General features: G+C 38.6%; 1 protein-coding gene across 20 annotated transcripts in view; it reads right to left on the bottom strand.

Moving 5' to 3' along the window:
• RABGEF1 (RAB guanine nucleotide exchange factor 1) overlaps positions 1 to 13331 on the bottom strand; it is a 106820-nt gene that overhangs the window by 13117 nt on the left and 80372 nt on the right. For 10 of the 20 annotated variants that reach the window (XM_059036640.2, XM_059036642.2, XM_067011867.1 and 7 more), the window contains 2 exons: positions 10353 to 10609; positions 5222 to 7791 (listed from right to left, as the gene is read on the bottom strand). In XM_059036640.2, the coding sequence (XP_058892623.1) occupies positions 7393 to 7791; positions 10353 to 10609 (656 nt within the window). In that variant the 3' untranslated portion in view covers positions 5222 to 7392. Of the gene's footprint in view, positions 1 to 5220; positions 7792 to 8862; positions 9006 to 10352; positions 10610 to 13331 lie in introns of those variants that run through there. The other 10 variants (XM_059036647.2, XM_067011866.1, XM_067011878.1 and 7 more) reach the window with 3 other exon arrangements.

Genomic DNA, 13331 nt, shown 5'->3' with positions numbered 1-13331 from the left:
GTAGTTGTATTTTTAATTCTTTGAGGAACCCCATACTATTTTCCATGGTGACTGAACCAATTTACATTCCCTCCAGCAGTGCACAGGGTCCCCTTTTCTGCACATACTTGCTAACACATATTTGTCTTTTTAATAACAGTCATTCTAACAGGTATGAGGTGAAAGCTCATTATGGTTTTGACTTGCATTTCCCCAATGATTAATGATGTTGAGTACCTTTATGTATCTTTTGGCCATTTGTATGTCCGCTTCTGAAAAATGTCTATTCAGGTTCTCTGACCATTTTTGTTGTTGTTGAATTGTTTGGTTCTTTTGTTTTTGCAATTGAGTTGTATGAACTTTTTATGTATTTTGGATATTAACTCATTATCAAATATATGATTTACAAATATTTTCTCCTATTCCATAGGTTGCTTTTAATTTTCTTGATGGTTTCCTTTGCTGTGTACACACTTCTTCATTTGAGGTAGTCCCTCTTGTTTATTTTTGCTTTTGTTGCCTTTGCTTTTGGTGCCAAATTCAAACAATCATCACCAAGACCAATGTCAAAAATCTTACCCCTATGTTTTCTTCTGGGAGTTTTATGGTTTCAGTGCTAAGTTCTTTCCCCATTGAATGGCCTTGTATAGATCTTCTTTGGTTAAGTTTCTTTTCAAGACTTTTGCCCATTTTCTAACTGAATTCTTTTTAAACTGTTGAGTTCAGAGTGTTCTTTATATATTTACCATGGATATTAGTTATTTGTTGAATATGTAATTTGCAAATACTTTTCTTTCAGTCTCTAGCTAGTCCTTTAATTCTATTAACAGGGTGTTTCATACAGCAAAAGTTTTAAATTTTGATTAAGTTTTATCAACTTTTTTCTTTTATGGATTATGATTCTCTTGGCCTCGCCCTAAAGTTCCAAAGATTTTCTTCTAAAAGTATTATAGAAATTATAACATATATTTAGGTGGAAGTTCTTTTTTTTTTGCCGATGGATGTCCAATTGCTACAGCACCATTTGTTGAAAGTCTATCCTTCTTCCATTTAGTTGCTCTTACACCTCTGTCAAATATCAGTTGGAAAAAAATCAATTGGTCATACTTGTATGTGTCCATTTTGTGTTCTTTATTCTTTTCCAGTGATCTATGTGTCTATCCACTACTATTGTACTGTCTAGATTACTATAAATATATAGCAAATCTTAAAATTGGATAGAGTGATTCCTCCCACTTTATTCTTCTTTTTCAAATTTCTTTTAGCTGTTCTAGTTCATTTGCCATTTCATTTGAATTTTAGAATAAGCACATCTATATCTATAAAAAATTTTTGCTAGAATTTGATAGGAATTACATTAAACCTATAGAAGTTTGGGGAGAATTGCTCTCTTTACTACGTTGAGTATTCCAATCTATGAACACAGTATGTCTCTCCATTTATTTAGGTCTTTTTTGATTTCTTCATCAGCATTTTGCAGTTTTCAGCACTGATGTCCAGAACATGTATTATTATGTTTATACCTTAATACATTGTTTTTTGAACATTTATAAATAGTAGTATATTTTATACTTGATTCTACCTGTTCACTGCTGGCATATATACATATATTTTTTGTATCTGCATAACTTAATTTTTATTTAAGCAAAAGAAATCAACTTTTAGCATCCACTTTCACTGCAAAGTGCCTATTTACCTTCCATTTATGTTTGTATTCTTTGCTAACATATTTCTTTTTTTAGCAAATATTTATTCCTATAAATATCTTAGCAAAATCACCAGGGGAACTTTAAGAACACAAAAGGAAAGCTGCTAAAATTATGCTCAGTGCATTTTCCTTAAAGCACATCAACTTTTAGTATCCTGAAGTCAAGACAGAAACCTTAAAGTAAATGCCACAATTCAGCCTGGAGGATTTGTCCGAAAAATATTTTAGATGCTAACAATGAGCTCCACAGCTGCCATTCTGATGTTTTAAAGCTTTATAAAAACACAACTCACCATAAAATTCATCCTTTTAAAGTGTAAAATTCAATGTTTTGAGTAGATTCACAAAGTTGTGGGAAACCCTTATCACTATCTAATTCCAGATCATTTTCATCACCCCTGAAAGAAACCTTGTACCTCTTAGCAGTCACTCCCATTCTCCCCTCTACCCAGCCCCTGACAACCTAATCTCCTTTCTGTCTCTATGAATTTGCCTATTCTGGACATTTCATATAAATGGAATCATACAATATGTGGTACTTTATGTCTGGCTTCTTTCCCTCACCATAATGTTTTCAAAGTTTATCAATGCTGTAGAATGTATTAGTATTTCATTCTTTTTTTATGGCCGAATAGTATTCCATTGAATGGATATACCATTTTTGTTTATCCATTCATCACCTGATGGGCATTTAGCTTTTTTCTATGTGATTTTAGATTTTAAAAATTAAACTTTTTATTTTGAGATCATCATTGATTCACACGTAGGAGTAAGAAATAATAGATCCCTCCAATGGTAACGTCTTGCATAACTATGGTACAATACCACAACCAGGAAATTTACACTGCAACAATACACTGGTTTTTTACAGATTTCACCAGTTTTGCCTAATATTGTGGTTTAGCTCTAGGCAATTTTATCACGTGTACATTTATGTAATCACCCCTGCAGACAAGACACAGATTGATTCCACACCAAAGAATCCATTGTGCTGCTCTCTTATGATAACATTCAGCTCCCTTCTCACCCTATTCTGAATCCCTGTAAACCACTAATCTGTTCCCCATCTCTATAGCTGTCATTTTAAATTATATATTTTAAAAATTATGTGTATAAATGGACTCATACAATATGTAACCCTCTGAGATTGTTTTTTTTTCCTTTATCCTTTGAGATCCATCCAAGCAGTTTTATCGGTAGTTCATTTTTCTTATTACTGAATAGTGTTCCATTGTATGAATGTACCACACTTTGTTTAATCATTCATCTGTTGAAGGATATTTGGATTGTTTCCAGTTTGGAGTTAACATGAATAAAGGTGCGACGAGCATTTGTGTATATGCCTTTGTGTGAATGTGAGTTTTCACTTCTCTGGGATAAAAGTCCAACAATGCAGTTGGTGGGTTGTATGATAATTACATGTTTGGTTTATAAGAAGTTAACTATTTTCCAGAGTAGTTTTACCATATTAGATTTCCATCGGATTGTATGAGTGATTCACTTTCTCCATATCATTGTCAGCCATTTCCTTCTAGGCACCATGGTTTCTAATGAGAAATCCAATGTCATGCAAGTCATTGCTCCATTATAGGTAATGTGTCCTTGCTAACTACTTTTAAGATTTGTTTGCCTTTAATTTGGAGCCGTTTGTGATGTGTCTTTGCATGGATTTCTTTGGGTTATCTTGTTAGCAGTTCACTCAGCTTCTTGAATCTATAGGTTTATGCCTTTGGACAAATTTGGTAAACTTTCAGACACTATTTAATATTTTTTTAGCCATAGACTTTTTCTTCTCTCCTTCTGGCACTCTGATGACAAGAATGCTAGATCTCTCATGATTGTCCCAGAGGCCCCCGAGGCTATCACTTTTTAACTTCAGTCTATTTTGTGTTTAGCAGATTGGGTAATTTCTATTGATCTCTCTTCAGTTCGCAAATTCATTTCACTGTCATCTCCCTTCTGATATGCAGCCCATCAGTGAGGTTTTGGTTTTTTAAAAAATTTGTTGTTGTAGTTTTCAGTACTAACATTTCCATTTTTTTTTAAAGATTTTATTTATTTATTTTATTTATTTGCACTGGGTCTTAGTTGAGGCAGGCAGGCTCCTTAGCTGCAGCTCCAGGGCTCTTAGTTGTGGCTTGCCGGCTCTTTGGTTGTGGCACGCAGCCTCCTTAGTTGTGGCACGTGAACTCTTAGTTGCGGCATACATGTGGGATCTAGTTCCCCGACCAGGGATATAACCCAGGCCCCCTGTACTGGGAGCGCGGAGTCTTATCCACTGCGCCACCAGGGAAGTCCCCTTATTTCTTCCTTGTATCTTTGTCTTGCTGGGACTTTCTCATTCGTTTCTTTCCTTCCCCAGTCCCGGATTCAGGCTTTTCTCCAAGGAGCATGCTGAATCAGGGGTGGCCGAGAGGTTTGTCCTCACCACCAACCCCCTCCCAAATGGCCAGCTAGCTAACAGCCAGATGCACCTTCCTGCCCTGGCCCAAGACACCACAGGCATGCACAGACAGCCCTAACCATTCCTGAGTGCCCAGGTCTTGGCTAGAGTGTCCACAGGGTGGGAGCAGGGAGACCAAGAACCTAGCCTGGGGTTTGAGGAGGGGGAGACAAGACTGTGCATGAGTTGGACTCCAAGCCCCCATTAGGCTCCACCGTCCCATCAGACTTCAGCTGAAAGCACAAATTCAAAGATAAAATTAAGAATTCCAAAATGGCAAAGATAGAGCATTAAAGTCCAAGTGCAGGGAACTTCTGGGCACAAGCCCCGTGTATGTTTATTCTTTTGTTTCTCACTCAATTTTGTAATTTTGTTTCATATAAATGCTAAAAGCTCTTGTTACTTATAGGTGATTTATATTTGTTTCTATTGTGAATAAAATTTTCCCATTATAATTTGCTAACTGGCTAGTAATGAGAATATAGAAAAGTCATTCTTTAGTTACTTTTGATGGCTATTTTAGTATTTATCTCACCACTTTAGTAAAATTTAATAAAGTTTCAGTATCAGTTCTTAGGTTTTCTACATATAAAAGTCATGTACAAGTAACAGCGATCACTTGAGCACTTAGCACTGCTAGGTACTGTTCTACGTCATTTAATCCTCACAACCCTTTGAAGCAGGTACCGTTATTACCCCCATTTCACAGATGAGGAATGTGAAACATGAGAAGCTTGCCCACGGCCAAAGAGCTAATAAGTAAGTGGCAGAGTCTAAATTCAAAACCAAATCCAAGCCTGTTAGCTGGAGTCCATGTCCTCAAACACCATGCTATACTAACTGTATATTGATTAGATTAACTCCCTTTATTTCTGTCTGAAGACTGAGTGCCTTGGGTAAAACTGTCAGAAAAAGGCTAATTGTAGTGACAGCAAACATCCTTCTCTTGTTCTTAATTTTAATTAATTTAATGCCTGTTTCATTTTTAAGTATGATAATGATGGTTGTGGCTTAAAAGGGAAACCTATATAACATGAGAATATTAATAATGTATATTTTCCTAAGATGAAGAACCAAGAATTAACCTATTTGGAAGAAGAATGGATCAGGAAACTTTATTGATAAGGACTTCTGTTCCAAAAGTTTATTCTAATCATATTTATAGTACATATCAGTACTTTCTTGTTGAGAAAACAGAAACTCTGGCCATAGTACTGAAGCTGACTTAAGAAAAATATGAGTCCAAATATGAAGCACTCAACCAATATGAGATATATACAAAAAAAAAAACCAGTTCAACAATTTACTTTAAACATAGGTAAGAAGTCAAAAGAAGACAGCTTTTTGGGGAGGCTGATATGCATTTTATTTAACAAACATAATGTACAACGACTAAAAGAACGGTATATTCCCAGGAGAATTAAGAGTGTGTATACCTGGATTAGCACCTAGAAAGTACATAGAAAAGAAAAAAGAGGAAAGCTTTCTACGAAGACCATCTGGGCCCAGGTTTCTATGAGCAGATTCTCCCCGTATTTGATGGTAACTCATTACATTCCAAGTCAGCTTGGCTATCAGCTGACTCAGTTAACTGCTTCATGTCTTCAGTGCTTTAGGACAATAGATGCGTCAATGTGATGGATTTTATACGTTAATTTAAGTAAAGGGTAAAAAGTTTTATACCCACCCCAGTTTAATTCCAAAACTACTGCACTACAGATTTGTGGTACACCACTAGAAAGATATTGGAAAAGCAAAGGAAGCTTTCTTAACTGCTTGTGTGATGTGATGTTGTTCAAAAATGGTGCCCTGGGAATTACAATTTCATAGGTACGCTGAGAATCTGTAGAAATCACTGAATGCAAGGAAGATCATAATGGTGTATTTAGGTTATGAAAGGTTCCATTAGGGTTAGAAAAGGTTCCACACTGCCAGGGGCTGTAAAGCCTCACTGAATAAGCTTTCAGTTCACCGTTATACTGTGCACTTAGTGCAATATTCTTTGGTTACATCATGTTACCCACCAGGAGGAAAACTCCTTTGCTTACGAAGTAGATTAGTAGTTCCTAACTGGGGGCAATTCTGTCCCCCAGGAGACATTTGGCAATGTCTGGAGATGATTTTTCACAACTGGGGGGGCTGCTACTAGCATCTAGTGGGTGTAGAGACCAGGGACGCCGCTAAACACCCTACAATGCATGGGGCGGCACTCAAACAAAAAGTCCTCAGGCTCCAGATAGTACTGAGGTTGCGAAACCCTGAAAGAGGCTTATATGATGTGTGTCTGGGTTGTCCATAAAATCAAAATTACACCATGGAGGCAGAAAGGCCCCCCTGCACCTTAAAGCTCAGAGGGATTCCCCATCAGCACTCATCTGCAGAGACCTATTCAGTCCTGTCTTCTGACCCAGACCCGGGGCCACCTCCCTTACCAAAAGCTCAGTAAATATTTGCTGAATGAAAAGAGGAAAGAGGTGCTGAAAGCATGGTTCAGCCTTCAATGGACAAGTTCCTTTGGTGACTCTGTATGACCTAAAAAGTATCCTCAACCTCAATAGTGTCTGTCACCTTCTCTGACTGTACAGAACCTCAAAGTTAGGGCTAACACGTTGTAACGATGGAGTTAACATTTTAGCGGAGTATGTCTAAATACTTCTAGATTCATTTTAGTGGGGCAAACCAAATAAAATGGTGTAAAGGCAAACATTCAGTATACTTCATTTTAAATTAAAAAAAAAAAATTAACACATGAAATGCCATGCACAGCACACACCATTCCTTTTCTTTTTTTTACATATTTACAATTTTACATATTTACTTAGCAATATATCTTCTATCTTTACAATTATAAAATTATGTCAAACTGTAGAACAGTGGTACCGTTTTATTTTCTTAAACATACGTTTTTGTAGCATTCATTTGTTTTCTCCTTTAAAAGGCAATTATTTAACCAAATCCAAAACACACTGAATGCCACAGAGAAAGCACGTAGGAAAATCATGGAGAAAAAACAGATTTACAGACAAAACTTTCAAACAAGTCTTAAATGAATCTATTCAGTGACTCAAATAAATAGTACATTTTTACTAAGTCTCCCCAGACAGGAAAAACAAAATGAACAAAACAATTCCCACAAACTGTACCTTTAAAAATGCTCTGATATTTATAAGCAATTAAGTTATACTCTAGACCCAATCAGTGGACTGTATTAAGGGCTGGCTATAATTTAGGCTCAAATAAATACTATCCATGTAAATTGTCATCATCCTGCATAAACTTGAGGTTGCAACGGTGGAGGAAGTTTATCATTTTCAACATTTTCAGAGTCAATAGAAGCTAAAGACTGATTTGGGGGCCTAATTTCAAGCGGGTATTTCTCAACAATGTCTTGAACCTCTTTTGCGATTCCATCCGTCCAATCTATTAGGTCTTTCTCAAGCTTCTTGGCTTCATTCATAATCCTTTCCTGCCGTTCATTCAATTGAGACAGGAGATCCAAATTCTTATACATCTGCTTAACACCTAAGCAAGCATCAGGAGACCAGTTCTCAGATTCCTGCTTCCTGGGAGAAGTCTGGCCAGACATGTATCGATCAAAATCTTCCTGACTTAAATTCAAAGATTGAGCATCTAATTTCTCAATGAAAGCCACAGCACAACACTATAAATATAAAGAAGAGAATGTTATTTATTATAGTTGTATGAGGAAAGCTACAAATATTCAAATAGAACGTTAAAAATCCTTTTATTATGGAGAATTTAAAACAGAATCAAAAGTCGACAAAATAATCTCATAAGCCTCCATGGACTTGAGTTTCAAAAATTACCAACTCATAGCCACTCATGTTGTTTCCTTTATACTCCCATCTGCAATAATACAATTCTTCCTTAAAAAAAAAAAATTAAATCTAATTGTCATCTTCATCGAGTCTGTCAGAAATTCCGTCCTCTCCTTGGGTTGTTTGCAGGTCCTAGGGTCTTGTACAGAGTGAAATATTTGAAGAGGCACCTTCAGTATTTGTTCTGCAATGGTTATCACAGAGTTTCCTGTGTGGTTCCTTGAGGTCAGAGGCTCTCTGCTTCCCTGCCATGCTGCAGGGCAGAGGAATCCCTGTTGAGGCCAGGAGCTCCAGGGCCAAGGATCTGGGGGCCATGCCCCGTTAAGGCCCTTCGCTTCTGAGGCCGTGCCAGCTCCACAAGGCCCTCCCAGTGCATGGCCAGCCACTGAGTATGTCCTCAGGTACTGGTGTGGCACACAGATCTCTGGTTCTCAAAGAGATATTTTAACATCAAACGGTTAAAAGAATAAGCTTAGAAATCAGACAGCCTGAGTGAATTGCCACCTCTGTCACTTTGACAGTCCAGAGTTGTGTGACCCTAGAAAAGTTACCTTAGCTCTCTGTGGTTTCTGCATCTTTGAAATGGGGGAAATACTACCCAGATTTATTGTGAGAATTAAATAACATAACACATGTAACATGCTTAGCTCATAGGTCTATAGTAAGCAATGAATAAATGGTAGCAATTATTAGTACAACAAATGCAAATGTTAAGTGACACAGACATGCTAGTTATACTTTCTTATATTAATTAAATTTTTCTACAAGGAGCACATACCACTTTCACACTTTTTTTAAAAAAGCTATTTTCATAAGAAAAACATCCACTATAAACAGGAGAAAATAGGCAGCTCTCAGAATTTCTTCTGAGAAACTCATTCATGGGATCTTACCTTATTATTCATAAAAAAGCGAATCACCTCCTTAAAGAATATTTAGCAAATCTATTTCAACAGACTCATCTGATGAGAATGTGCCCGTCTGACCCTTGCCCATGGGCTCACACTACGTGTGTGGAATCGCTGCAGCCCGTTATCTGGAAAGAGGAGGCATCTAAGACGATTCTAACATTCCTGGCTTACAGGAGTAGTGCAGTACTGCCACTAATAGAGAGAGTGTATATTGGAAAAGAAAGAAACATTTGATGGGAAAGCAGTTTGAGTTTTGAACAAATTAAATCTGAGGCACGATAAACAGCTGGGAGTGGAGCTCAGTGTGAGGTCAAAACAGCTGACCTGCAGGTCCTCACTGTACAGGTGACCGGCAGAATTATGACCAGAGGAGACAGTCTAGGGAGAGAGATGCACAGAGGACAGAACCTCAGGGAATGACACATTCGAGGGGAAGTGGAGGACACGAGGCCTAAGAAGAGCCCAGGAAGATGCAGTGGAATTGTGGAAGCCAAGGCACATGGGAAGTTCCAGAAGGAAGGGGTCATAAGGAGTGTTAAAGAAGTGAAGTGAAACTGAGATCTCCCATGGGATTTGGCAACTGGCAGACTTTTTAACTTTTGCCACAGCAGTTTCATTGCGGCAGTGGGAGTAGGAGCCAGACTCTGAGTCTGGCAAGAAAAGGATGAAGAAAGAAGATGCAGACACAGTTAAGGTTGTAGGTCAGGGGGCTGGGAAGCTGCAGAGTGTAGGTGATTCAAGTACCCATCTTTTTTAGACAATTCACCAGAAATGCTTCCTTATGTAACCTGGCCTCCCCTGCCTACCTATCACCCTGTACAACTTCCAGCACAGGAAACAGAGAACATAGGGTGTCTCGAGGCTCAAATTCACTGGCTTGACAATGTATCTACTCTAAAACAAACAAGCAGTAGTCCAGCAGTCAGTAAAAGGAAGTATTCTGCCTTATGACTTAGAAGTGCATACTTTACTACTGTTCTGCCTAGAGTTTCATTAGCACTGTAGAAAAACAATAGCTGAAAATCATTTCACATCCTCTAACCTGATGCTTTCTTAAAATATCTCAGTATTCAGTTTTAAGATGTAACTTGTAAAAATAAAACAAAAAATAAATATTGTCTTTTGATAAAGGAATCAGTCCAAGATCTGACTTACTCATGGTTGCAACAACCAACTAAGTGAATGGCTCTTACACCCAGGAGCCCAGAAGCAAATGCCCAGCAACAGCAGAGACTCCTCAATGTGGCCGTCATGTGTCCTGTAGGGGAACCGCAATGGCCAAGTCCCAGGAGGTGGCATGTGTGCATGGTCTGGTCACATGTGCTCTGTGACACCAAGCAAGCATCCTCAGCTATGCTGACCCTTCAACTCAGGAGCACTAACGTGTTGCAGACCTGTGAGTGACCTGTCACATCCTTAAAATAAATACCTTCTTGGTTCTTCTCAGCAACACCAAGAAATCAAATACTCACCAGGTTGGTGAAATAGTAGCCATCCTCTCCAGTCATCAATCGGCTTGGGTTGCAGAAGCGGGTGATATACTGGATATTGGACTGAAGGCGTGGGGGGTTGCCCTTCAAAACAATGTAGATGAGAGTGGGTAAGAAGTCATCAGCTGAAGCTGGCTCGTTCTTGGTGATCTTGATGGCATTGAAGATGTGCTTGCTGCACTTGGTGATGCAGGCCAACTTGTCACGGGGCACACGCTTCGAATCCATTTCAATGATATCTGTAAAGGAGAAAAGACGCTGCTTCCAGTGAGAAAGTCATTACATCAAAGAGGCATTAGGATAATCATATTTTACCTATTAAGTTACAGAGGTACCCTCGCTAACCCCTTCGCCACCAGTTAACTTAGTGTATGAAAAGCTTAGACTGTAACAACAGTAGATACTAGCTCACACTTAGGGAACACATGACGATGAGCCAGGCCCTACTCACTGTGCTCTACAAGCCTATTTCTCTCCATCCCCAGATCATGCATGTGCACTATTATTATTAAGGGAACTGAGGTTCAGAAAGGTTCAGTGATTTGCCCAAGATCATACAATAAAAAGGGACATAGGGGGGATTTGAAGCCAACTCTATCTGACTCTAAAGCCCATTCTTTTAATCATGATGGTAAAGTGTTTATGAGCTCCACAGAGAAATAAGCAGTCTCTTTACTGTTTTTTTCCTCTTAATACATTGTAAAACTCAGGTTAGGCGGCCTCATTTGCATAATGCTTTTTAGAAATGTGGCTATTATATTGATACAAGGCATCTCTGTACTGGATATCAGAGTGCAAGCAGCTGAAATCCATCACATGGAGGTCCACGGTGGCCAGTCCTCGCGGCACGTAAATCTCCACTAGCAACGAATGTCTACAACACCCTTATGACACTTATAACCTGCTGGTTAGCAGAGAGGATGAGCGTGGGTATACATTTAACCTCATAAACAATATTTTATTTCTCTCAGAAAAAAATTATTTCACTGCCCTTAACTACCACTAAGTCCAATTGGTGGGCTCTTATAAGTTCATTCTTTGTCACAAAGACTAGGAGGCAATGAGGAATAATCAAGTACAAACTCAGCACTGTCAGAACAACACAAGAGGAGGGCAGGTGTGTGCCTTTGAGATGGACACATCTGTTGCAGTCTAGAACATCATGAAAGAAAAGAGCTGAGGCAGCTTAATTTGACACCAGTTTCTTGCCATTAGCAGGAATATAAGTTTCAGATTTACGTGGGATGGTGGTACACGCCAAAGAGTTCTTTCTCCTCTTAGCTCTCATCCCTGAGGTCAGCTACCTGGGGAAACTCTCACAGGACCACCAGCCACGGAAGACTAATGTGTGTGGCACAGGAACACCGGGCAGTGCAGAGGCCTTACTGTAACTTATTAATATTTCTATTCCTCCACTTACCTGTCTATTGTGTGAATGACATAATTTTTGTTTATTGTTTAGTTCCTTTAATCTTTTAATTCTGGGCTGTAATTACTGTTACCATGTCTCAGTCTATTTCTTTTTCTTTTCCTATTTAAATAGAACTTATTACCAAAAAGATCTGGGGAAATGTATATTTTTTTATATCATTTTCACCCTATTTAGCCTTCTGCCTTTTACTGTTGGTTTTCATTCTCTATTTCAAACATTTAACCATTTTCTCATTAATCTTTATTAAGTTTTAAAATGAATAAAATGTGAATCACAGGCACAGATCATGTTATTGCGCTTCACAGATACTGTGTTTTTTTACAGATTGAAGGTTTGTGGCAACCTGCATCAAGCAGGTCTCTCAGCACCATTTTTCCAACAACATTTGCTCTTTTTATGTCTCTGTGTCACATTGTGGTAATTCTTGCATATTTCAAACCTTTTCATTACTATTATATTTGCTATCATGATCTGGGATCTTTGATGTTATCATAGTAACTGCTTTGGCATTTTTAGCAATAAAGTATTTTTTAATTAAGGTATATATATTGTTTTTTAAGACATAATGCTATTGCACACTGAACAGACTAAGTATAGTGTAAACATAACTTTCATATGCACTGGGAAACCAAAAAATTCGTGTGACTCACTTTATTGCGATATTTGCTTTATTGCAGTGGTTGGGAACCGAACCCGCAGTACCTCCGAGGCCTATCTGTACTTTTTATCTGGATGCATGTGTGTGTAGCTGCCACTGCCAAGGAGCGGGGCCAGTAGTGTAAAAAGGAAGAGAACAGAAGGAAAAGGAAGGAGAATAAAGGGGAAAACCCAAGGGATTTCTCCCACACTCTTCATCTTGTAGTGAACACCACCCTTCCTAAGTATCCTTTAGTCTGAGAGAAGTTTCTTTGTTTTTGGATCGCCCAACCCACTGAGCAGTTCCATGATTTGCACTGTGCTAAAGTCTAAACTAGGAGACATGGAAAGAAAAGTGAACAAAACAGGAAACTCACCACTGTATTAGTTGTTCCTCTAGTAATGACCTTCCCTTCCCAATCTACCTGCTATTATTTACTTTTCAGAGTCCTCAGATACTGCTTTGCACCTTCTGTTCAGGGTTGTTTTTTTTTTAAAGAAGATGTTGGGGGTAGGAGTTTATTAATTAATTTATTATTTTTGCTGTGTTGGGTCTTCATTTCTGTGTGAGGGTTTTCTCTAGTTGTGGCAAGCGGGAGCCACTCTTCATCGCAGTGTGCGGGCCTCTCACTATCGTGGCCTCTCTTGCTGCAGAGCACAGGCTCCAGATGCGCAGGATCAGTAGTTGTGGCTCACAGGCCTAGTTGCTCTGCAGCATGTGGGATCCTCCCAGACCAGGGCTCGAACCTGTGTCCCCTGCATTAGCAGGCAGATTCTCAACCACTGCGCCACCAGGGAAGCCCCAGGGCTTTTAATTAGTAGGAAAGATAGGGTTGAGTGTGGGTACTCTATCTTAGCAGATGTCCAGGCTTATCTTTAATGGGTTTTTTTTT

Source organism: Kogia breviceps, chromosome 14, assembly GCF_026419965.1.
Source record: "Kogia breviceps isolate mKogBre1 chromosome 14, mKogBre1 haplotype 1, whole genome shotgun sequence".
Classification (NCBI taxonomy): Eukaryota; Metazoa; Chordata; class Mammalia; order Artiodactyla; family Physeteridae; genus Kogia; species Kogia breviceps.
Note: the sequence above shows the minus strand (reverse complement) of the source record. Positions and strands in the feature narration are given on the sequence as shown.